General features: G+C 40.2%; 3 protein-coding genes across 4 annotated transcripts; 1 reads left to right on the top strand and 2 right to left on the bottom strand.

The window, feature by feature from the left end:
- The first annotated feature begins 450 nt into the window (after positions 1–450).
- On the top strand, positions 451–14,418 carry LOC308383536 (uncharacterized protein). 2 transcript variants are annotated; one of them, XM_080861581.1, is made up of 4 exons: positions 451–633; positions 1,602–1,691; positions 4,627–4,864; positions 10,367–14,418. In XM_080861581.1, the coding sequence occupies exons 3-4, from the start codon at positions 4,642–4,644 to the stop codon at positions 11,371–11,373; spliced, it is 1,230 nt and encodes a 409-aa protein (XP_080717707.1). In that variant the 5' UTR covers positions 451–633; positions 1,602–1,691; positions 4,627–4,641; the 3' UTR covers positions 11,374–14,418. The 2 variants fall into 2 exon arrangements, with proteins under 2 accessions (XP_080717707.1, XP_080717706.1); XM_080861580.1 differs by lacking the exon at positions 1,602–1,691 and having other exon boundaries at positions 10,367–14,409.
- Positions 14,419–14,728: 310 nt separating this feature from the next.
- On the bottom strand, positions 14,729–20,133 carry LOC308383507 (uncharacterized protein). Its single transcript, XM_080861523.1, has 3 exons — positions 19,992–20,133; positions 18,543–18,792; positions 14,729–18,282 (listed from the first exon to the last, which is right to left on the bottom strand). The coding sequence occupies exons 2-3, from the start codon at positions 18,775–18,777 to the stop codon at positions 16,667–16,669; spliced, it is 1,851 nt and encodes a 616-aa protein (XP_080717649.1). The 5' UTR covers positions 18,778–18,792; positions 19,992–20,133; the 3' UTR covers positions 14,729–16,666.
- Positions 20,134–20,690: 557 nt separating this feature from the next.
- epdr1 (ependymin related 1) lies at positions 20,691–24,302 on the bottom strand. Its single transcript, XM_080907633.1, has 3 exons — positions 24,026–24,302; positions 22,331–22,539; positions 20,691–21,379 (listed from the first exon to the last, which is right to left on the bottom strand). Exons 1-3 carry the CDS (start codon positions 24,259–24,261, stop codon positions 21,186–21,188), a joined length of 639 nt encoding a protein of 212 aa, XP_080763759.1. The 5' UTR covers positions 24,262–24,302; the 3' UTR covers positions 20,691–21,185.
- Between the last annotated feature and the right edge of the window lie 431 nt (positions 24,303–24,733).

Below are 24,733 nucleotides of genomic sequence, written 5' to 3'. Positions count from 1 at the left end.
GCCACAGCTGCCCTGGGGCAGACTGACAGAAGCGAGGCTGCCATATCGCGCCATCGGCCCCTCTGGCCAACACCAGTAGACAAGTAGGGTAAAGTGTCTTGCCCAAGGACATAATGACCAGGGATCGAACCGGCGACCTTCCGGTTACAGATGCGATTCCCAACCCCCTGAGCCACGGTCGCCCCGTAATATTATTACTGTCAAACCACTGCCTTGTCCCACTAATAATTATTTAATCTCTAAATTTCCATGTTGTTATCAAAATGATCAATTACAATAAAACAAAAAAAGCTATTATCTATCTATCGTACATTACTCCTTCGTAGGGCTGCCAGACTTTATGTAAGGACTTTACTTTCGTCTGACTGACCTGAGAAGCGCAGCAATACGCTTTTAGGCTTTCTAGTCCACCGGAAGTACAATAGAAGAGAAATGACGGAAATGACGCAATGGTTACTGTTTAACATGTCTAGTGTTCGGGTTTCAGAGTGATTGTTGTTGAAGAAATCTGCTAACAAGTTAAAAAAAAAAAAGAAAAAGAAAAAACGATCGTCCGGCATGAGAAGGAGACCAGCCGTCAGCTCAGACTGCTGGACATCAGCTGGAAACCCGACATAAAGCCACACATTACAGGTGTGTAACACTGAGACGGTCTCGGTGAGCTAACACGGGAGTGTGAACCGTGCTGGAGCTCATGTAGCGGCTCAGTTTGTAGGCTAACAGGCTAAAATCAAGCGCTTCTCTTTATTTTAAATGTAAATATTTGACGTTAAATACCCACTGAGACACTGAGGGAAGCGACTTTGTTCTGCATAAAAGGGGTTGGCAGTGCTGGCGTGTTTTCCTTTCTTTAAAAAAAAAACTTTAATATCCTTTTTTATGTGTTGGTTGGCTGTAGTCAGCAGGATCTACGTATCTCTTTGGAAAATATCATTTTGAATCTCCCTTATTGTGTCTACTCTGTGTGCAGTTGTTAAAAGTCACGTTTTGTAAACCTTTTTTTCTGCTTTAAATGACTTTGATAATATCTAGGACAGATGTGCTTGGCAGATTTTAGGTCCTTGGGTCGCTTACAACAGTTTGAATGTCACTGTGTTTGTACAACCTGCAGATTACTTTGAGAAATATTGTGGAAAACACCCCCGATCAGGTCCTAACACCCTAGCAGACGACCCTCACCTTTTTTAAATACATGTTTTTCTCTCCGCCTCTCGCCTCCAAACATCAAACTTATTTGAGCCTAAACAGTAACACATAAAAGGGAATCCTGTTTGTGTATTAATTACCAGAGGATGTCACATAAAAAGGGATAAAAGAGGCAAAACGGTGTGCCATAGTAAGGGGTTAACATGAGGTGGTGTTTTTATTTTATTTTATTTTATTTTGTTATATTTTTGGAACAACTGCAAATGTCTGTAAATTGCAGTACTTTTAACATTTAGATAATGCTACAGAAGAGGAACAAACACAAGGGAGTGATGTTATTTAAGTCACAGGTCATTTCAAGTTCAAAGGCTGAACAAACATCAGCAAACACACAAACTGTGTGCAGTTGTTCACAGTGTGTTGCTAGCTAAAGCTCCAGCTGCTATATTTCACAGGGAGAAAAAAGAAAGAGAGCTGATGTCACACAGAGATGGAGAAAGATAAGAAAGAGGACAGGAGAGGAAGAAGAGAGGTTAGATTCAAAGGTAGGAGAATAATTCACTGAATTCAACCTTTTTACCATCTAGAAAATAGACAGCATCAACAGTGTACTGTCAGTGTAGAGGATGGAAATCAGCCAGAAAAACTCATGAAACATCTGATGCAGGTGTGTGAATCCACAGTAAACCTCAGCAGTAGCAGCAGGTCATCTGATCACAGCCTGCACATTAAGATAATCTGCTCTCAATATAAATTATTGTGAGTTGTCATTCTTTTCCTCACACTGAGCCACTACAACTGATTTCAGGGTTCCCCCACCTGCTGAATCCACTTTAACCTCTCACTGTGCTCATTTTGCTGTTTAGTGGCAAAGTCGCCCTCTACAATGTCGGCAACAGCAAACAGAGATATTTTTTTTCCTTCTTTTTCACTCTTGATGTCCTACTTAACTGATTCAAGCTGAGTACATTTATTAGAATTGAATTCAGACAAACAAAGTTTGTATTCTACTAATTTTATTTTACCATTACATTAGTTTAGCATGAAGTTCAGTTAGCTTTGCATAGAAATAGGAAATAGAAATGTTCTTCAATGAATTAGTTTTTGCTTTCTTGTTTTGAGTGCATTTCAGAGCCTGTACTTTTTCACTTTTACTTGAGTAAAGAAGTTGAATCAGTACTTCAACTTTTATTGGAGTATATCGGTACTTCTGCATAAGTAAAGAAAGCCTGTATTTGTGCCAACTCTGGGTTTAAGAAAATTAATTTTTAAATGATCAGGTAAAATAATTGAAATTGAAATGTTTCTCAAAATATTTCCAAGTTTTGCTGAGATAGAGCACCCTTAAACTAAAGGTATCCAGCAGTAATCTCGCTGCAGCTAATCTCATGGCAGCAGCAGAGCCTCCTTTGGTTTTCTGTGCTTGACAGTATGTCTGATTGAAATGAGTGACAGACACTGGACAAAGGAAAGTAGCTCTTAATGTGAATCTTGGAGTAGATCTCCCATCATAGGCAGAGAAGTTCTCATGGGCAAAATTAAATGCAACTGATTGTTTATCTGCAGCGTGTTTTTATCATGGATTTAGGAAAAGCTGTTTCCTCTTTAGACATGTGTGATTCTGCAGGGTACAACTTTTAATCAAATAGCTGCTTCACACTTTAAGCCACTACCTGAATGTTTTGTAGTCTGAACTTTGCAAATAAGAACACCAGAACTCGAGACTGTCTCACACGGTACTCCCGACACATTTGTCAAATTTGTGCACATTAAAGTGAGAGACATGCTCGCAGTGTACAGTCCTTCTGGATTATACAGTGGGGCAAAAAAGTATTTAGTCAGCCACCGATTGTGCAAGTTCCCCCACCTAAAATGATGACAGAGGTCAGTAATTTGCACCAGAGGTACACTTCAACTGTGAGAGACAGAATGTGAAAAAAAAATCCATGAATCCACATGGTAGGATTTGTAAAGAATTTATTCGTAAATCAGGGTGGAAAATAAGTATTTGGTCAATAACAAAAATACAACTCAATACTTTGTAACATAACCTTTGTTGGCAATAACAGAGGTCAAACGTTTACTATAGGTCTTTACCAGGTTTGCACACACAGTAGCTGGTATTTTGGCCCATTCCTCCATGCAGATCTTCTCGAGAGCAGTGATGTTTTGGGGTTGTCGCCGAGCAACACGGACTTTCAACTCCCGCCACAGATTTTCTATGGGGTTGAGGTCTGGAGACTGGCTAGGCCACTCCAGGACTTTCAAATGCTTCTTACGGAGCCACTCCTTTGTTGCCCGGGCGGTGTGTTTTGGATCATTGTCATGTTGGAAGACCCAGCCTCGTTTCATCTTCAAAGTTCTCACTGATGGAAGGAGGTTTTGGCTCAAAATCTCACGATACATGGCCCCATTCATTCTGTCCTTAACACGGATCAGTCGTCCTGTCCCCTTGGCAGAAAAACAGCCCCATAGCATGATGTTTCCACCCCCATGCTTCACAGTAGGTATGGTGTTCTTGGGATGCAACTCAGTATTCTTCTTCCTCCAAACACGACAAGCTGAGTTTATACCAAAAAGTTCTACTTTGGTTTCATCTGACCACATGACATTCTCCCAATCCTCTGCTGTATCATCCATGTGCTCTCTGGCAAACTTCAGACGGGCCTGGACATGCACTGGCTTCAGCAGCGGAACACGTCTGGCACTGCGGGATTTGATTCCCTGCCGTTGTAGTGTGTTACTGATGGTGACCTTTGTTACTTTGGTCCCAGCTCTCTGCAGGTCATTCACCAGGTCCCCCCGTGTGGTTCTGGGATCTTTGCTCACCGTTCTCATGATCATTTTGACCCCACGGGATGAGATCTTGCGTGGAGCCCCAGATCGAGGGAGATTATCAGTGGTCTTGTATGTCTTCCATTTTCTGATGATTGCTCCCACAGTTGATTTTTTCACACCAAGCTGCTTGCCTATTGTAGATTCACTCTTCCCAGTCTGGTGCAGGGCTACAATACTTTTCCTGGTGTCCTTCGAAAGCTCTTTGGTCTTGGCCATGGCGGAGTTTGGAGTCTGACTGTTTGAGGCTGTGGACAGGTGTCTTTTATACAGATGATGAGTTCAAACAGGTGCCATTCATACAGGTAACGAGTGGGGGACAGAAAAGCGTCTTACAGAAGACGTTACAGGTCTGTGAGAGCCAGAGATTTTCCTTGTTTGAGGTGACCAAATACTTATTTTCCACCCTAATTTACGAATAAATTCTTTACAAATCCTACCATGTGAATTCATGGATTTTTTTTTCACATTCTGTCTCTCACAGTTGAAGTGTACCTCTGGTGCAGATTACTGACCTCTGTCATCATTTTAAGTGGGGGAACTTGCACAATCGGTGGCTGACTAAATACTTTTTTGCCCCACTGTATCTGTGTGTTCCTGTCATCACATTAGTAACATTTTTCTTACATCCCTTTGTTTCTAAAGTCCTCCCACATCAACATGAATTGTGAGGAAGAGGAGGGTGTGGATGATCAGCAAGTCTGTAACCAGGAGAGGAATTCCAGTCTGGACCAAAATGACCCAGAGCCTCCACAGATTAAAGAGGAACAGGAGGAAGTCTGCACTGGTCAGGAGGCCGAAGGCATCATCGTCTGGACCGGAAAAGAGCGGCTCAGACTGCTGGATACCATTTGGAAACCTGAAATAAAGCTACACAGAATAGGTATGTTAAACTGTAAATAAAAGTCCATAATAATTATATAACTCTTTTAGGATTTTAAACTTAGCTAAAAGGTACTATAATTTTTAGGGATAGTATAAAGAACGGAAGGAGAGAGTGGAGAGGGAATAATATGAAAGAAATAGTCTAAGGAGGTTGGAAAGAAAAGCGTCTGGACTTCTTTAAGTTGCTTGAAGATGTTTCACCTCTCATCCGAGAAGATGAGCCAAGGTGTGAAAACGGGTGTGGGTCACAATCAGCCAGGGTTTCAGGTGAGCTCATTGTGACCCACACCTGTTTTCACACCTTGGCTCATGTCATTAGGTAGAGGATCATCAGGGGGTCCTTTTGTCCCTCTTTGGGGGGTTACTCCCACTGGGATAAAATCTGGGACTCTCCACCATTTGACCTTAGAACTGAAGAAGCTTCTCGGATGAGAGGTGAAACGTCTTCAAGCAACTTAAAGAAGTCCAGACGCTTTTCTTTCCAAGCTCCTTAGACTACGATGACCTGGATGACTGAGAACCTTCACAGACATGAAAGAAATAGAAACTTGGAGAAATTATTGCGACAAAAGATCTTTTGTCCCATGGGTTGACCATTGTCCTGATACCTTCATTACTCAGCCATTTTACTACACATGCACTCAGGGCACTCTTTGGACATAAAATGCTAAGAGTTCCCTAAATGTTTATAAACGATCCCCCATAAACTTTAATGAACTCGTAAAGATGAGTGGGCCAAAATTTCTCCACAATGATGTGAGAGACTGATTAAGTCACACGGAAAGTGATGACTTCAAGTTATTACTGCTGGATGTGGTTCTACAAGCTACTGAATCACTAAGAGTGAACTTGGTTTTTCACAGGATCGTAACTCTTCTACAAACTAATGCTGGTGTAATAAATGCAGTATGACATTCAGCTTTGTCTTGCTGATATATGCAAGGTCTTCCTTAAAACTACGTCATCTGGATATACCTTTCAGCATTGTTGGTGCTTTTCCAGATGTGTAAGCTGCCAGGTCAGTGGATACAAATGCACCTCTGTACCAACAAAGATGCAGGTTTTTGAACTGAGTGCTGATTAAAAAAACCAGATGGTGTCTCTCATTTTTAGACCAGAGAATGTGGTAAAGTATTTTCAAAAAAAAAAAACTTCACATGTAGTTTCAGTACAGTTTTTGATCTAATTCCATTTTAAACAAGCTTTGGTTCAGAGAAGACGACAGCGTTTCTGGTTTCTTTTTTGCATGATAAAGGTTCAACCTAAGATAAGATGAGGTGAGATAACCTTTATTAGTCTCACACGTGGGAAATCTTTCGGTCACGGCAGAAAGTACAAGTTTAAGAGTGGTAAATGTTAATAAAACACAATAGGATAGGGTAAGCTAGAATAGAATACTATACAACAAGAATAAAATACTATATACAATAGAATAAAGTACTATACAAATAAGATAAAATACTGTACAAAGAGCTCTGTTGTTGTAGGAAAAAAATTGCACTTTGTAATATTGCACATCAGGGAGACGGTTACAATTGTGTATCCGATGTGTGTGTGTCTGTCTGCACGTGTGCAGTCATCTGCAGAGACCATGTTGTAGAGTCTGACAGCAGTTGGAAGGAAAGACCTGAGGAATCTCTCCATCCCACATCGTGGGGGCCACAGCCTGCCACTGAAGGAGCTGCTCAGTGTTGTTAGAGTCTCCTGCATGGAGTGAGAGATGTTGTCCACCAGGGATGACAACTTAGCCAACCTTTAGGGCATCCTAAAACAGAGCTGGCCCTCCAGATCAGCCTGTTCAGTCTGTTTCTGTCCCCAGCAGACCACACAGTAAAAGATGGCTGAGCCCACCACAGACTCATAGAAGGTCTTCAGGAGTGGGCCCTTCACTCCACAAGACCTGCAGGTACAGCCTGCTCTGCCCTCTTCTGTAGAGGGCATCTGAATTGTGAGTCCAGTCCAGTTTATTGTTCAGATGAACACCAAGGTACATGTAGCTATCCATAGCCTTATTGTCCATACCTTGGATGTTTAGTGGTTGCAGTGGAGGATGTTTGTGCTTGCGGAAGTCTACCACCAGCTCCTTGGTTTTACTAGTGTTGATCTGGAGGTAGTTCTGCTGGCACCAGTCCACAAAGTCTCTGTACTCCTTGTCGTCCCCATCAGTGATGAGGCCGACTATTGCAGAGTCATCAGAGAACTTCTGCAGGAAGCACTGGGTGGAGTTGTGGGAGAAGTCTGCAGTGTAGATGGTGAAGAGCAACGGAGCCAGAACCGTTCCCTGTGGGGCCCCTGTACTGCAGATGACTGCCACACAGCCCTGAGTTCTCAAATACTGTGGTCGGTCGGTGAGGTAGTCCATTATCCATGTTGTGAGGTGATGGTCCACTCCCGAGTTCTCCAGCTTGTCCTTCAGGACCGTGGGAAGAATGTTGTTGAAGGCACTGGAGAAATCAAAGAACATTATTCTCACAGTGCTCCCAGCGGTCTCCAGGTGAGAGAGTGAACGATGTAGGTGGTGAATGGCAGCTTCATCTGCTCCAATGCCAGGCTGGTAGGCAAACTGAAGTGGCTGTGAAGGTTCTCAGTCATCCAGGTCATCGTAGTCAAAGGAGCTTGCAAAGAAAAGCGTCTGGACTTTTTTAAGTTACTTGAAGACGTTTCACCTCTCATCCGAGAAGCTTCTTCAGTTCTAGGGTCAAATGGTGGAGAGTCCCAGATATAAACCTAGTGGGAGTAACCCCCCACAGAGGGACAAAAGGACCCCCTGATGATCCTCTAATCGCCTGAGCCAAGGTGTGAAACTGGGTGTGGGTCCCAATCAGCCAGAGTTTCGGGTGAGTTCATTGTGAAACCTGGCCCCACCTTATCATGCGAATTCCTGAGATCAGATGGCCCAGGATGTGAGTGGGCGTTAAGGCGTCTGGGGAGGGATCTCAAAACTGGATTATAGATGGCAGACAGTTGGTGTCGTAAACCCCTGCCTCTGTTCAAAGATGGTCGCTCACAGTGGACATAGATGGCTTCTTTCACTCCTCTTTCAAACCATCTGTCCTCTCTGTCCAAAATGTGAACATTGGCATCCTCGAAAGAGTGTCCTTTATCCTTAAGATGCAGATGGACTGCTGAGTCTCAGCAGTTTGACAAACTGTAGTGGGTTTAATGATGAACTCACCAGGCACGGAAGCTGAGCCAGGACCAGCCGCTCCAGGGTCTTCATCAGGTGGGCCTGTAGCTGTTGAGGTCCTTGGGACGTGGAGTCTTTTGCACTAGTGCAACACAAGAGGTTTTCCAGAGGTGTGGGACTCTCCCCAGCCTCAGGCTCAGGTTGAAGATGTGCTCCATCACCCCACAGAGTTTATCTGTGCAGGACCTGACGACCCTTGAGCTGATGTCGTCTGGACCCGCTGCCTTCTTGGTTCTGGTCTTCCTCAGTTCCCTCCTAACCTGGATGGTCGAGAGAGACAGGCTAGAGCCTTGTGTCGGTTGTGTGCTGGATGCTGTGTTTGGGGTGGGGAGTTGTGAGCAGGGTGAGTAGAAGAGGTATGATGTGTCAGAGGTGGAACAGCAGCAGTGAGGGTGGGTGAGTCTGCAGCCGATGTTGAAGACTGCCTCATGGATAAATCAAAACTGTTAAAGAAGTGATTCAGTTCACTTGCCCACCTTGCATCCCCCACAGGCAGAAAGTTCTGATCCTTGTGATCTGAGATGGTTATAAGGCCTCTCCAGACTTCGCTAACATTGTTCTGCAGAAGCTGGTCTTCCATCTTCTTCCAGTAGCTGGCCTTTACATTCCTGATCAGGCCTTTCAGCTCTCTCTGCACCCTTTTCAGCTCCTCCTTGTCTCTGGCTTTGAAGACCCTCCTCTTCTGCTCGAGGATGGCTTTAATTTCTGGGGTAATCCAGGGTTTGTTGTTGGAGAAACGCTGCACAGTCCTGGTGGGTACGGTATTATCCACACTGAAGTTATTGTAGCCAGTAAAACAGGTCACAAGGCTGTCTATGTCCTCCCCATGGTCATCTCAACTTTATGCCTCTTTTGCATTGGCATACAGTAGGTCCAATGTTTTATTGTCTCTCGTGTGGCACGTCACATACTGGGTGAAGGTCGGCAGTGTCAGACCTCTCCAGGTCTTCTCAAATAGATGAGGCAAAATTATGCAATTGTCGTTGTCAAATTGACTTCAGTGTGAATGCACACTGCAGTCGACTGCACTCAAATCGACTGGTTTTCCATTACAACCCAGTAGTACCTTGTTTGCGTGCTTGTTGTCATAAAAACCTGTGTACGCATCCTGCGACATAATTAATATGCGACATACAACAAATGTGGATGTCGAAGCAAATATATCCCTGCTGCTCAGTCTGTAGCTTTTCGTCACACTTGGGAGAGCATGGCGTTGTTTTTTGTAGTAATTTCTTTTGTTGCCGAGTTTCAGAAATGGTGGTTTTGACTTTCGTGAGCGAGATGCTCTCATGACTCATCGAGTGATGCTACTGACCAGCCAATGTGACATGCAGCGCGACAACGTCACATTTTAGTATCTGGTTGGATCACTTGGAACCCTGGGCGAGCAGGTACTAAAACAGTACCTGGTACCAGGCACTGTGACCTAATGGAAAATCCTGGAAACTGTGCGAACCGTGCCGAGTTGATCTGAGTAGGTACTAGTGGACAAGGGGCTTTAGATTTAAACCAAATAGGGCCAAACCCTTGAGCCAAAAAAAGTAGATGAGCTAAAAACACTGATGGGGGTGAAAAAAAACAAGACCTAAACACTAAAGTTAAAATGTTTCATATGAGGGATCTCTTTCTTACACTGAATAACCTGAGAAAGAGAGAGTGGCTTATTTTTCAAAGATGGTTACCACAGTAGGTAAAAAGCGTTTTTAGGTCACTGTTTGTGGAGTCAAATAGTGTTCAGTCCTTATTCTAGTTTAGTTTATATCTGCTGCCACTTGTCCATGAAATCCATAATTAAACACAGGTGTCTTAAGAGATGGATTGCCAGTTTTGTCTTCTTTATTGCAGGAAAACACAAAAATCTAGATTCCCTGCAAGTCCAATCTTGCCTTGCAAAAACTAGAAATTTATTGGAAAGGTAAGTCCAGTGCTTCTCAGTAATATAACTGAACACCGTACCAAACCATCATTTCCCTAAATTATTGCTACTCATTGTATACATGCTGAAGTTATGCAGCAGTGTCCCATCTACGATGAATTCAAAACACAACACCAAAACTACTCCCAAACGCACACCTTAGCGAACACATCACTCTAGTCCTCAAAGAATCGCACTAGCTTCCAATTCAGCAAAGTGTGGATCTGAAGGAAAATTAAAATTACCTGCAGCTGAGCTCACTGTCAGTTTTTTTTTTCTGCAGCAGCAACCATCAGCATTAATAACCAGTGGGAAGCAGTTAATTGAACAATTTCTATTTTCTATTTTCTCCTGTGTTTTATACACTAAACTTTTTTATGTTTAATGTCTTTATACAGACCTCCACCAGCAGGATATCGGTAAGGAGGAAGAAGTTGTCACAGATCAGCAGGTCTGTAACCAAGAGAGGAACTCCAATCTGGACCAGGAGGATCCAGAACCTCTGCAGATTAAAGAAGAACAGGAGGAAATCTGCATCAGTCATGAGGAAGAACCGCTTGTATTGAAGGAGGAGACTGAGACCTTTATGGCTGCTTCTACTTATGAGGAGTGTAAATCAGAACCAAACAGTGACCAGTTCCTTTTTCACAACTCTCCTGACCCAGAGAGCCTAGAACAAGAAGAAAGCGAGCATGTGGACTTAGCATCAAGTAAAAAATTATTAAAATGTGACACTTGTGGAAAATTTTTTCAGTATCAGTCCAAACTTAATAGACATCTGAGAGCTCACACAGGTGAGAAGCCATATTTTTGTGTCACATGTGGGAAGAGATTTAGTCAGATGATACACTTAAGAAAGCACATGAGAATTCACACAGGTGAGAAGCCTCATCCTTGTAGCATCTGTGGAAATAAGTTTAATGACATGTCAGCATTCAAATCGCACATGAGAATTCATACCGGTGAAAGACCATATTCTTGTAGCACCTGTGGGAAAAGTTTTAGCCAAATGATACACTTGAAAATTCACATGAGAGTTCACACAGGCGAAAAGCCGTATTCTTGTGATATGTGTGATAAAAGATTCACTAATTTGATAAACTTGAAAACGCACATAAGAATTCACACGGGAGAGAAACCACATTCTTGTAACATCTGTGGGAAAACCTTTCGTCAGAATTCGACGTTGCAAACTCATCTAAGAATCCACACAGGTGCGAAACCATATTCTTGTAGCACCTGTGGAAAAAGATTTAGTCATATTAAAAACCTGACAACTCACTCAAGAATTCACACAGGTGAGAAGCCATATACTTGTAGCACCTGTGGGAAAAATTTCAGTCAGTTGACTCATTTAAAAAGTCACATGAGAATTCATACTACCCTACAAAATGTGGCAGAGTAGGAGTGTGTGACTGTTAGAATGCATAGTGAGGAAAATCACAGCTACACCTGAGGGGAAAAAAGATGACCTTATATTCTGGTCAGTATGGAATAGCTTTTAATAATAGTCATTCAAGTTGGCTGTGTTTTTGTTCTGATGTAATTGGAAGCCCAGTTTTATAAAGGGTCTCAAATAAGCCAGTTTTTAGAACATTTCCTACTGAACTATCTTCAATATGTATTAACATTTCACGGTAGAAATTTTAAACCTGTATAACCAGTCCTGTGAAATTTTAGCTTCATATATTAAACAAAAACAAAACAAAAAGTTATATGTTTTAAGTTACTTTCAAAACTTAAATGGTTTCTAACTAAGTCGTAAAGTGATAATATTCTATTTTCATTCAGCTTTCAAGCATTTGAGCAAATACGATAAATGTTTTAACAAAAACAAAAATATCCGTAAAGAGTTTAATCTGAATAGAACAAGTTTCTAGATGGTTGTGTAATTACAACTCAGAAAATAATTTCATTAGATATTTGCATGTTTCTCCTAGGACCTGCCGTCCACATATGTGGACATCACATTTTGGGTTATTTAGACCAAAATACTAAATTTTGCTCAACAATGGCCTGATATCCACTAATGAGGACATTATACTGCTACTGTTCTATCGAAATTTTAAACAAATATCCTCATATGTGGCTCTCATTTTTCTTAGAAACAAAAATCAGGTAAAAAAAAAAATCTGGTAATTCTTTGTTTTTACATTCATCAGGTCCCAATATGCCCCGATATCAAAGATAAATTAAAAATGCATGCCGTGGAAGAGTTTGGGTCTTAGGAGGTTAATCAAATCATTAAATCTGATTTTTATCAAAACAGAAAGTTTCTGTTGAGCCTTCTCCAATTTACATAACAATGTTATGTTTCAAAGTGTGGGCATATTTTCCCTCTTTTCATATTTTAACAAGAATTATCAGAGTTGTCCAAAAGCAGTATTTTTTTCCTCTTCTGCCTGTCAGCTTAGACATTGTCATATTATAATATACTATGTTACATATAATCTAATAACTGAAATAACACAAATAAAATGATGAAATAAGCCAATAAAAGAAACATAAACAAGAGGAGCCTATCCGGTTGTTCAGTGATGACGCGACGAATCCTACTTCCGGGTCTAAAGTAGTCTGCGTTTAATATGGCTTTTGTGTTGTTAACATGTTTAATGTTATGTATTTTCTTCTATTTAATCTCAAAAAGCTCCTAAAACAGTCAGTGATCCCTGTTGACCTCCCTCGGCTTTTATTACCGCTAATCATTTATTTAAGCTCAGTTTTTAAAACCTTAGGATGTAACTACAGCCCAGCCCATGCAACAGTATATGAATGACTAACCTCGTATTGTGGATGGATTATCTCAGTTGTTCTCCTGGCTGAAGTTTGGTCCTTTTACAGCATCCTGCCATGCGATTACATTTGTTCCTGACCACCGAGAACACTCACGGTAACTTTTATCGAGTGGAAAAAAAGTTAGCTTGTTTATATTATGCTAACATAGCTGTGTCGCTAGCGGTCACGTAGCACATCATTATATACCAGCTAGCCCAACTTCAGTAACCCTACAAGCGTCACTGCTGTTTAGTTTTCTGTCTTCATTTATGTTGGAAGTGATAGCAGAGCTGTACGTTTTAATTTGTTTCCAAAACCCCGCAGTCAGGACATGCTATATTGTATTTAGATAGAAGCTAGCGAGCTAACTCCCTGCTAACTTCTAACTCCGTTAAATGTCATAAATTCCGTTTTCATGGATGCCTGGATGTTAAACTCAATTGTTACACCTGGTAGAGCAGAACGCTGATCATTTTATTAAAGATGAAAGACTTTAGACAGTTTTTCAACTCTCAGTAATGCCACAGTGATCGTTTGATATATGGACCTGCAGCGGAGTTTAGACCCAGACACGGCTAGTGACGTCAGACTGAACAACCGGATAGAGACTTCATGGAATGTATCTTGGAAAAGCTACATATGTTTGGCACAAAAGTGATTTTTACACCATAATTCGTATTTTAAAAGCTGCTAGACTGGACAGGATTTAATTTCTTAAAAAGCATCAAATTAAATTTCTATAAAAACAAAAAGTTTCTGTTGAACCTTTTCTAATTTGAATAAAAATGTTCAGAGTTGTGTAAGCAGTAGGACTCAAAATGGTAGGTAGGTAGAGTAGGGGGGGAAAGGGCTGAAAGTGGGTCATTGGACCATTTAAAAAAACAAAACAAAAAAAAACTATTCAATATATGAAACTAAAATTTCACGGCAATCAGTATAAATGTTTAAAATTTCTACTGTAAAATTTTTATGCAAATCTGAGATGGGCTAGCAGAAGTCTTTGTTGATTTGACACAGACTTACCCAGAAGTCAACAAGTAACATTTATTTTTTAGTTTATGAATAGCAGGTTTACTCTTCAGCTTCAGAAGCTTTTATAAGTGCTTTGAAGTCTGCCATGGAGACAAAGTTCCAGCTTGAATATGCTCTGAAGGTTATTTCATCACCGAGATGGAAAAAAAGAAAATATTATTCTACTAATTTCATCCTAGTTTTAAATATGTTTTAGTTTGATATTTTTATTAGCCACTAAACAGGTTACACTACATAAGATTAAAAACTGACAAAGATCAAGAAACACATAACATATTTTTTTTATGAACATTAGTTATTTTGTGGTGATATTTATTTTAATGAAGACTAAACTTGATTTTTATCCTGTCCTGTATATTTAATCTCTTGCACTGTTTCTTTGTGATGTGGGTCATTTATTGTAAGATGTCAACACAATCTAATTAAAACTTGTGTCGAATAATATGGTTTAATGTGTGATCTTTAAAAAAAAAAAAATTGAACCAGCCCTGTGTGCCATATTTAATGTCAAAGTAAAGTTGTTGAACGAAGATCAACTTGACCAACTGAAAAACTGATCACTGTCACAAGATGGCAGTAATTTAAAGTTTGCAAATAGGCAAGACGCTTTATGACAGAATGCTGTTTGAGATGCAAGAAGAGAGATTGTGGCCACTCAGATTTTAGATCATATGTGTTCATAGATTTCACTGGGCACGTACTGCCTGATTTGCTTGCCCTGACAGAAAGTCACTATCAAGTTTTTTCTCTCCTGTTGGCTCTTTTTCGTCACTAATAGGGGATGTTCTTTATTGTAATCTCAGGCACTGTGTGTGTGTGTGTGTGTGTGTGTGTGTGTGTGTGTGTGCGCGCGCGCACAGAAACCCTCCCCTCCTGCAGTTCAAACCCTTTCAAGACTCAAACAAATAGAAGAAAACAGGAAACTGGGAGAAAAATTGTTTCAGTGACCAAGAGTAATACTATCATCAAAATATGGAAAGAAAATCTAAGCTTTACTAGCATATTTATTAACGCTTTCACGCGTAGTGGTCACTACAGTGGACAGCTATTCAAAGGCTCTTTTCTTGGATTTGTGTCAGTGTTAATGGTATACTTAAACTTAAAAATGAAGTTCAAAAATCTTTTTTTCATGCCTAAAGATGAGTGAAAATCCAGATTGAGGTTGTCATAATTCATGCATGAAAGGTTAATCATAATCATGGTAAAATGTTCATTGATCATGATTTTGATTTGAAGACATACTCCCAAGCCATACTCTGAAAGATCAATGAAGCCTACATTTGCACAACTCATCAAGCACAAATTATCAATTACAACACAACGGGGGAAAAAAACAATATATTAAACAAACCCAAGTGTAAAAGAAAACATAACTTGCAGCTCATGTTAACTCAGACAAGTTCCAGGTGTTACAGTTTATTCATAAAGAAAGAAGGTTAAAGTTCACTGACCAGAAAAAAACAACTCTTTGTGTGGATTAATGGGAAAACCCCAAAGTGGATATTTTCCTGTTTGGTTAACCTAAAGCCACTTTAAACCTTGTTGATTAACGGAAAAACATGGGACTAAGGCCAACATTTTGACAAAAAGAAACAAAGTTTACAAAATCAAGGACCAGAATAAAGACACACACTCAAGTCGCATGGAGTCGCATTACTCGTGTTATTGGTTGATTGTGATCAGGATGATTCCTGGATGAATCTCTGATCAAGTAATTTTGTTTGCCCAGTTGAGCAACATGATTATGGAGGACCACAAGAGCCACACACACCCCCAAAAAATTTTATGCTGCAATTTTGAATTGTTAGTGCAATAAAATGCATTTGCAAATTCAGTTACAAATGTATTTTTTAAATTATTTTATTTATTTAAACATTGCAAAAGTAACTTATTATTTAATAATTACATTTTAAATAAAGACTATTTATAAATCAATATTTCAAAATGATTTATTAATCCATTGATAAATACGTCAAATCGAAAATGGATTTCACAAAAAAAGAATTAAACTCTCAAAAAACCCCTAATTTGACAAATGCCATTCGGCAGCTGTTTCTACACTCTGCCCAACACGGATATGTGAAGAATGTGAAAGGACTCTGCTGTGAAATGGAGAGCCAAATCTCTGAGTCTTTGCCTGCGGACAGCCTGACCACCTGTTAACGGTAACATTTTAACATGGCTAATGTTGGCACCACTGCATGTAGTGCCACAATTTTTTAAGTTAAAGAGTTTTTCCTTCCCACTTACACCAAGTTGTTGTTTATAGAAGGACATGTGACTGTTGGCGTTTTCTCTCTATTACTGTAGGGACTTCACTTTACAACTCAGAAAAAAGCCATGAGTTTAAAACACATCTTTATTTAAACCTTATAAAACTCAAAACCCTTCAGCATCTTCTGAAGTTTAATTTTCATGAAAATGAACATCAAGTTCATAATGATATATTTGTGTCTTCTGTGTGACACTTCCCTGCTTTTAATATTGTGCAGTGAAACCTCTGAACAACAGAGAAATTAAATATTTGCCATAATAAGCAACAAGTGACAAAAAAAAAAACTTATATAAGCTTCTTTCTCTATAACAAAGCTGTTTAGTGGAACAAGTTTATCTACAACTTGTGCTTGTCACCTCTACAGCCTAAAACAATAAAAATATGAAGTCAGACAAATATAAAACCAGAGTTTCCCCTGCATCATATGAATAAGACAATTAATAGAATAAACAATTGTTACAGTTAGTTATTGTGTAAAATAAATATATGCCGTATTGAGCTGAATAATACCTGTGGGATAATCATATTTTATCCCACAGGTGTGATTTGCACTGTCATTGCTCGCTCTACTATTAACACACATGCTACACTGACACATTTCTTAAACAGGAAACATTTAACCAGTCGTCATGTGAATTGTCATGTGAGATTTCATGTTCGTAACATTACGGAATCTTTTCCCACAGGTACTACACAAATATGGCTTCTCGCCTGTGTGAATTCGCAGGTGGTTTTGCAACTGTGCCAACTGAATGAAACTTTTCCCGCAGGTGCCACACGAATATGGCTTCTCACCTGTGTGAATTCGCATGTGAGTTTTCAATGTTGATAATTCTCTAAATGATTTCCCACAGGTGCTACAAGAATACGGCCTCTCACCTGTGTGTACTGTCATATGTCTTTTTAAACCGGACAGGCCACAAAATCCTTTCCCACAGGTGCTACAAGAAAATGGCCTCTCACCTGTGTGAGTTCTCATATGCCTTTTCAGGTTTTGCAGCTGAATGAAACCTTTCCCACAGGTGCTACAAGCATGTCGCTTCTCACCTGAGTGAATTTTCATGTGATTTTTGAATCCTGTTAAATTACTAAATCTTCTTCCACATGTAGTACAACAATATGGCCTCTCACCTGTGTGTATTCTCATGTGAATTTTCAAGTATACCATTGTAGCGTAGCTTTTCCCACAGGTGCTACAAGAATGAGGCTTCTCACCTGTGTGAATTTTCATGTGAGTTTCTAGTCCTGATTTATAAGTGAATTTTTTCGCACATGTGTTACAAGAATATGGTTTTTCACCCGTGTGGATTCTCATGTGTTTTTTGCACTCTGATGAGCTAATGAAGCTTTTCCCACATGTGCTACATAAATATGGTTTCTCACCTGTATGGATTCTCATGTGAATTTTTAAATTTGGTGTCTGGGTGAATCCTTTCCCACAGATGCTGCAAGCAAATGGTTTCTCGCCTGTGTGACTCCTTACGTGACATTCCAGTGATGATTTCTTTCTGAAACTGCTCCCACAGATCCTACAAGAATAAGGCTTCTCACCTGTGTGAATTCTCATGTGAACTTTCAAGTTTATCATATGCTTGAATCTTTTACCACACATGCTACAAGAATGGGGCTTTTCATCCGAGTGAACTTTTATATGACTTTCCAAATCTGATTTCTTGTAGAATTTTTTTCCACAGGTGCCACACAAATGTGGCTTTTCACCTGTGTGAATTCTAAGGTGGCTTCTGAAGGGTGATGAGAAACTAAATGTTTTCCCACAGGTGCTACAACAATATGGCTTCTCACCTGTGTGGACTCTCATGTGACTTTTCAAGTTTATCATCTGACTAAATCCTCTCCCACAGGTGCTGCAAGAATGTGGCCTCTCACCTTTATGAACTCTTAGATGTCTTGTCAAAGAGGATTTATAGTAAAAGGTTTTTCCACAAATGTCACATTTTACAGAGTTTTCACATGTTTCAGATTTACGCGACAGTCGCTTATTTCTGTTTATCTGAGGTCTTTTCTTCAGCTCTGCATTTCTAGTTGATTCCACATGCTTGCTTTCTTCCTGCTTCAGTACAAGATGCTCTCCCCTTTGACTGGTGCAGAGTTCCTTCTGTTCCTCTTTCATCTGTGAAGGGTCATCATTGTTTATACTTGAGTTCATCTCTTGATTAAAGTCCTGCTTGTCTGTGAGAACCTCCTCTTTACAGTCATGCTGTTGTGGGAAATCTGAAAGGAGAAACATAACAGGAAAACACACAATTGAGAAAATATAATCCTAACTATTAGCAGGTCTTTACTTTGTGAGCATGTCACTCACATTTACCAATGAAATTTATTCTTCAGTTGTGGCAGATCATTTTGGACACTGGTGCAAGTGACTGCATAGTTCTTGGATTCTAATTTGCAAAAATTATCTCAATATTTCGATGTTTGTGATTATCAAACTGTAGAAATATATCTCTCATTAGCTGGCTGGTTTTACAAACCTGTGCTGCGTAAGTTTATTTCTGGTTTCCACATGTTATCCAGGAGTCTGAGCTGTTCTTCCCCGGTCCAGACGATGATGTCTTCAGCTTCCTGCTTCACTACAAGCTGCTCTCCCTCTCGACTGATGCAGAGTTCCTTCTTTTCCTCTTTAATTGGAGGAGGATCTGGGTCCTTTTGGTCCAGGCTGTTGTTCCTCTCCTGGTCATCCAGACCCTCCTCTTTCTCACAATTCATTTTGTTGTGGGAGGTCTTGAGGAACAGTGGGACATAAGAAAAATGTTACCAATATGATGACAGGAAAATACAGTTGTGAGCAAAGGCTGCCATACCTGGATGTGACACGTTCACTCTATCTGCTGTTTAACACGTTAGTGACTTAGAAAACACATTCATGTTAACTGCCGCCGTTTGTCACAGATTAACATGGGCACCAGTCTGCTCAACAAGATGTAATATTGTGGCTTGACTTACTGCGCCAGTCTGCACGCCAAGATACTAAACCCTAGTTTATTGTGAATGTTAGTGCTGTATAATGAGCAGTCCATTTACATGATTTAATGCTGGAAACAGTCTATTTTGTCCTAACAGAATGTTTTTATTTCAGGATATAACCTGAGGCGCTAACTGACAGGTGATCTTTGTCAGTGCATGAACATGTGCATTGGTGAGTTCAGAGCACTGCAATGATCAGTGTATTAAATGAAGCTGCAGGGCAGATGTGGTGGATCTTATGGAAATAATCTATTGTAACAGACCAACCTACAGATTTTTATCAGAATAATGTCGCTCCTGCCTTTGGTTCTGGTTTGGTCTGCGTCAGTCAGTGCTGGATGTCTCAAAAACAGCTCTTTACAATCAGCACACGTGGACTTTATTTTCTTTGCAGCTTTGCAGGAGCTGAGTCTTCTAATGTCTGTTACTGTCCTGTATACGCTCAGCGTCTGAAAGAAGACTCCATCATAGCTCTGTCTGAATGTATACAGTTATTATGCTCACAAGCTTGTGCTTGCTGCTCACTGTGTGGGAGAGCCTGCAGGTTCAGACAGAGGGAGGCTATTTTGGCCCCTTATTATTAGTTTATACAGGCCAAACATAATGTTGCAAAAAAAAAAACTCGTTTAAAAATTCACTTTCGGAACACCTGCCCCCGCAGGCGGCCGCGGGCTGAGGGACAAAGAGCCGATGGTAGCACAGTGCTGATAACAGAAGCTTCCTGTCACCGACTCTTTGATTTTAATGTATAAAAACCAGCTTATAGTAAAGTCACTCTCCCCTGTATCTTATCGGATGCTATATGCTAAAACCCTTCATTTAAAAACAAGAGGAGGACTTGTGTTATTTCTATAAAAACCTAGCTCACACCGGCTCATTGATTTCAGTCCGTTAGCATTCAAACTGAGCTCGTGCGCGCTATGTTAGCTCATTGACACCGTCACAGTTTTACACACCTGTTATGTGTCACTCTATCTCAGCTGTCTTCATATCCTGCAGTCTGCTCTGATGGTTGATCTCCCCCTCATACCGCACGATCGATTTTTAACCACCGGTAGTCTCTAATGTTGACAAACTCTCTGAAATACGGAAATGACGCCTGAGCACTGACAGTTGCGTCACTTCCGCCCTTCGCCGTTGGATTTTGGGCAGATTAGAGGCATCAAAAGCCCACACACACACCCCTCCCCCATGACTAGACATCAGCTTTCTTTGATGTTAAAATTCAAATGGTTTTGTGGTACTAAAATGTCTATAAAATAAGGGAAACAATCTACGTACACCTGCTTACATTTCTTACTGTGTTTAGTTCTGGGGGATAAATTTAAATGGCAAAAGAAGAATCATACGGAAATTAACTCAAAGCTGGCAGTCTGGAAATGATGGTTTACCCATAATTGTAATAATGAGATCAAAACTCTTAAAGTCCCTTTCGAGCACAGAGTTAACTGAACGTAATTGAATGATGTCATGTGATGGATTTTATAGCCAAAAGTACCATCAGGCTCTAAGTGAGGACACACAAAAAAATAATGTTTACTTAAAGTGTCTGACAGTTATAGAAAGCTACTGCATTCATAAAGTGTTTATCCAGTTTTATGGTAATTGTACGGAGTATTTTAATTCATACTACTTTATACTTCAACTTCACAACATTTCAGAGGAAAATAATCGTTTTATTCCAGTGATATCTGACAGTTTTAGCTTTGAGTCTTTACACATCATGCTTCATACAAGTATCCCAAATGTCGTAGTGAAATTTAAAGATACAAGTCACAAAATAAAAGCAGGTTACAAAATAGTAACGATTTGTCTTTCCCATGAATCATCTTAAAACCATTCAGATCTCATCTTCTGACCTTTTCGAGGGTCCTGATTCCATAGTTTGGGAAGCGCTGAACTGTAGTAGTTATATATTAGTAGTATTTAACTGACAGGGCATATGCAGAATGAGTTATTTTACTGTAAGTGCTACTCTTGTAGTAGAGAATTTTGAAACTGTGGCACTGGTTTCAGACTAAAGTACAGTTGTAATTTTACCTCAAACAAAATGTCAGTATACTTCAATAGTGAATGACTAAACAGGGAAGCGGTTTCAGACTTAAACTGCAGTTTAGCTTTTAAGGTCAAAGGTGAGATCTGATGAGGTCTCAGCACTCGAGGTCGACCATCCTCTCAGGCCGGGCTGACTGGCATGTGCTCGGTGGGGTGAAAACGTTGGGGTCGCTGATTCCCAGCTCCAGGCTGAAGAAGCGGGTGGAGGTGGTGACACTGCTGTTCCTCGTGTAGGTCTCCTGCACTGGGTAGCAGTCCTTCATGGTGTAAACGCCCACCCAGGTCTCATCTGGTGGAGAGACGAGGACAAGTTACTGAAATAGCAGATTTCAGATGAGGTGCCAGCTCTGCCTCGGTGCCTTTTCAGAAGCAGCACACAAAAACCAAAAGTTTTCTCACAGTGGGTAGTGGGAGTTGTGGCTGTATTGGCAAATCATTGGAGAATGTCTTGTAGTAACCCCTCTCAAACCAATAAAAACAATCTTCCCAAATTTTGGATCAACCACTCTTACCTCATCTCCACCACCATGGCTCCAGTGCCTAATCTAAAACTGTACCAAGAAAAGTGCAGTCAGATTTTGGATGTAGGAAGAATCTGACTGGGAACGGCTTTCTTTTCAGCATGACAGTGATGAAACACACTGCCAATAAAAGCATATTTGGATAGAAAAAAAAAACACTTTCAGTCATGGACTGGCCTCCACAGAGCCTGAACCTTAATATTATTAAAGCAATGTGACAGAGAATGGAACAAAAAGCAGCCAACATCCACAGAAAAGCTTTGAATGTCCTTCAAGACGTCTGGAGAACTTTTGCTGAAGATTATTTAATAAATTACAAGAAAGTTGCCTAAGAGAGTTCAGAGAGTTTAGGCTGTGTTGAAGAATAAAGGTGGTCACACCACATATTGACTGTCAAGCCATCCTTTCAACTCCTTATACACCTATATACTGTTTATTACATTTTCCTAGATAAATATAAAGGAACAGTACTGCACAGTACTGTATATTAGTGTGGGGTAGTTCACGAAAGGATGCATGTAAAATGTAGAATTACTCTTTTTCGTGGAAAAGAAGTCATTTAGAAGCTACAGCCACTCTCATAATTCAATAAAACCACAGTGAAAGGGCTTATTGTTATTATAAAGCAGCTGCAGGACGTGCTGAATTTACGCTAACACTGACCTAACTCTTCAGCACTCACTATGGCCTGTTTGAAAGCATAAAAATCTCAGACTTACGTTTGCGTGCTGGCTTCCTATCTGACCACTCCTGAACCTCAATGCTGTCCCCAGGGCCGCCGATGAAGTATTGATCCTCAAAGGTGGAGTTATCAGGGACGTCGAAGGGATCCCAGGCTTCAGTCAGAGCGATCTTTGAGCATTCCTTCGTCTTCTGGTCAATCTGGAACATCACCATGCTCTGATACAAGTAGATGTACTCAAAAAACCTGAAACAAAGAGGTTAAAGAAGTTTTTGGATGGGACTGTGCAGAGGACAAAAGACACAGAGAGCGGTGTATAAACACAAACAGTGGAAAAAAAAAGATCAAATAGATATTGCTTGACTCATAGTTTTGAACTGTGAAAAAAAGTCTCACCACCAAGCATCAACCTACGGAGCTAAAAGCCAATCTCAAGATATCAGAAATTGTAGTTCCCCTAATGTCCACTAGAGTCCGGCTCCACAGCTGAGTCATTCTGCACAGACTCCCAGGTTCAAATGACCGATTTTACAGTAGAACTAATCATGTTTACAGCCTGCTACAAACCCATTTTTGGTGTCTATGGATAGTTTTCCCCTTGATGAGAACTCTACAGAGGCTGATTTAACTGGAATGTGTTTTAATCATTTCTATGTTTGGCCTCAGCTCCAGTAAATCCAGTGAAAGAACCGGAGCGCTCCACTGTGTTTGTCCTGTTGGTGCCTTTTGGAGCATTTTTAATAAATTATCTAACAAATCGTATATCCTGGTGTTTAAGAAGTTTGTGCTTCAGTTTTGGTAAAGTCTAATATTTTATTAGTCTGTTACTTGCTGGATCTGTGTGATAACACTGCATGCTCTCATCCAAACATGGTCACATCCAGTTGAAGCAAACCACCTGAGCAGTGGCCAAAACATAAAACATTCAACATTCAAATCGCAGAATCCAAAACCAGTGGGCAACATCGTGGCTCCTACTTCCATTTCTTATGCACAGAAACTATAGGGCATCTATTTCGGCAGCAAGAAAACTGTCCAAGAGTTTGATAGTGTCTCTGTCTTCTAAAGTCTGAAGATGGTTACTTTTGGCAGGATAGTCCTCTGTGCCCAAACCAAACACTCCAAAGTCGCTCTGTGGCCTCGTTTACCAGCCAGGGAACATTTCACAACTCCAGACTTTAGTCCAGGCTGAGAAGTGTTCAAACAGACTGTTTATGACCCTTTTTAGAACACAAAAATGCAAAAAACTAAACAAAACATTGTTTTATAGATTAATAGTACAGTTATAAGTCAGTCTCTGATGTGTTTTTTAATCTGATCTTTAGCACTGATGTGTAACGCATGGGAAAATAATTTATCCATTAATCGAATATGACCTTTATAATCATTGTTACTACTACTATTATTACTTTTTGTAGTGTTTGCAGTATAAATAACTATGGGTGTAAATTATGGGTTGGTTTTGTGAATAAAAATACATATAAACTATAAAACAAAGCCGATCTTACAGAAAAGAAGAGCTTAAAGCTGGGACCAAATCCATTATAAATCAGCTTTATTAATGATTATTAATGATAAATGGAGTGATGCTTATATAGATGATTTGGAGATTATTAAGCGCAGATTTACAGCTGCAGCTTGTTTTGTTGTAACTCTTCACACTGACTGTGTGCAGTAATAAAACGCAGTCTGTAAACAACATGTTTACTTTGTGTTTATTTACTGGTCTTACCTCTGACACGGGGTGTGCTTCTTGTGCTGCTGCAGGACTCGGATCCTCTGGTTCAGGGCGTCGTACGAGACGGCGGCTCGGCTGTTCCTGCCGGTGCTGTGGTCGTACACAACCCACCTTCCCTCCCACTGCAGCGGGGCGACGCAGGGCCCGACCGCCGGGGACGCATCCTTCCGCGGGAGGACGAAGACAGAGGCCCCAGCAGCGGCCACAAACACGAGCAGAAGTCGGTGCATTGTGCCCGAGTCCCGTTCACTACTAACAGCCCGGCAGATCCCTAGAATAAAGAGGAGATGGTTTTCCGGTTTTATCTTTCAAAATTAAAGCACAGGTAGTTAACATTTTCCTCCAGATATTACAAAACAAGCACATAATGAGGAAAATATAGACACTTGTTTCCGCCACTGAAACAAAAAAATAAAATAAAATAAAATTCAGATTTAAATAGAAATTTCGACTTATTATCTGAAAATTTTAGTGACTGAAACTTCTGAATAAGTTGATTTCAAGATTCTTAAGTCGAAAATTTAAGTTAAAAAGTCACAATTTTGAGAGACTGGCCTTAAATTTAAAATAAATGAATAAAAATCTGTTGGAAAATACTACCTACAACAAACTTTACAGTTACAAACACCTAAATTGTTAAACGTTAACTGTAATATAGATGATATTCTATCTCAAAAGTTTGACTTACTCAGAAGTAACTAA

The sequence above is a fragment of the Rhamphochromis sp. 'chilingali' genome (assembly GCF_963969265.1).
Source record: "Rhamphochromis sp. 'chilingali' genome assembly, chromosome: 16".
In the NCBI taxonomy this organism is placed as follows: Eukaryota; Metazoa; Chordata; class Actinopteri; order Cichliformes; family Cichlidae; genus Rhamphochromis; species Rhamphochromis sp. 'chilingali'.
The sequence above is the reverse complement of the archived record's forward strand: the minus strand, read 5'-3'. Positions and strand labels throughout refer to the sequence as shown.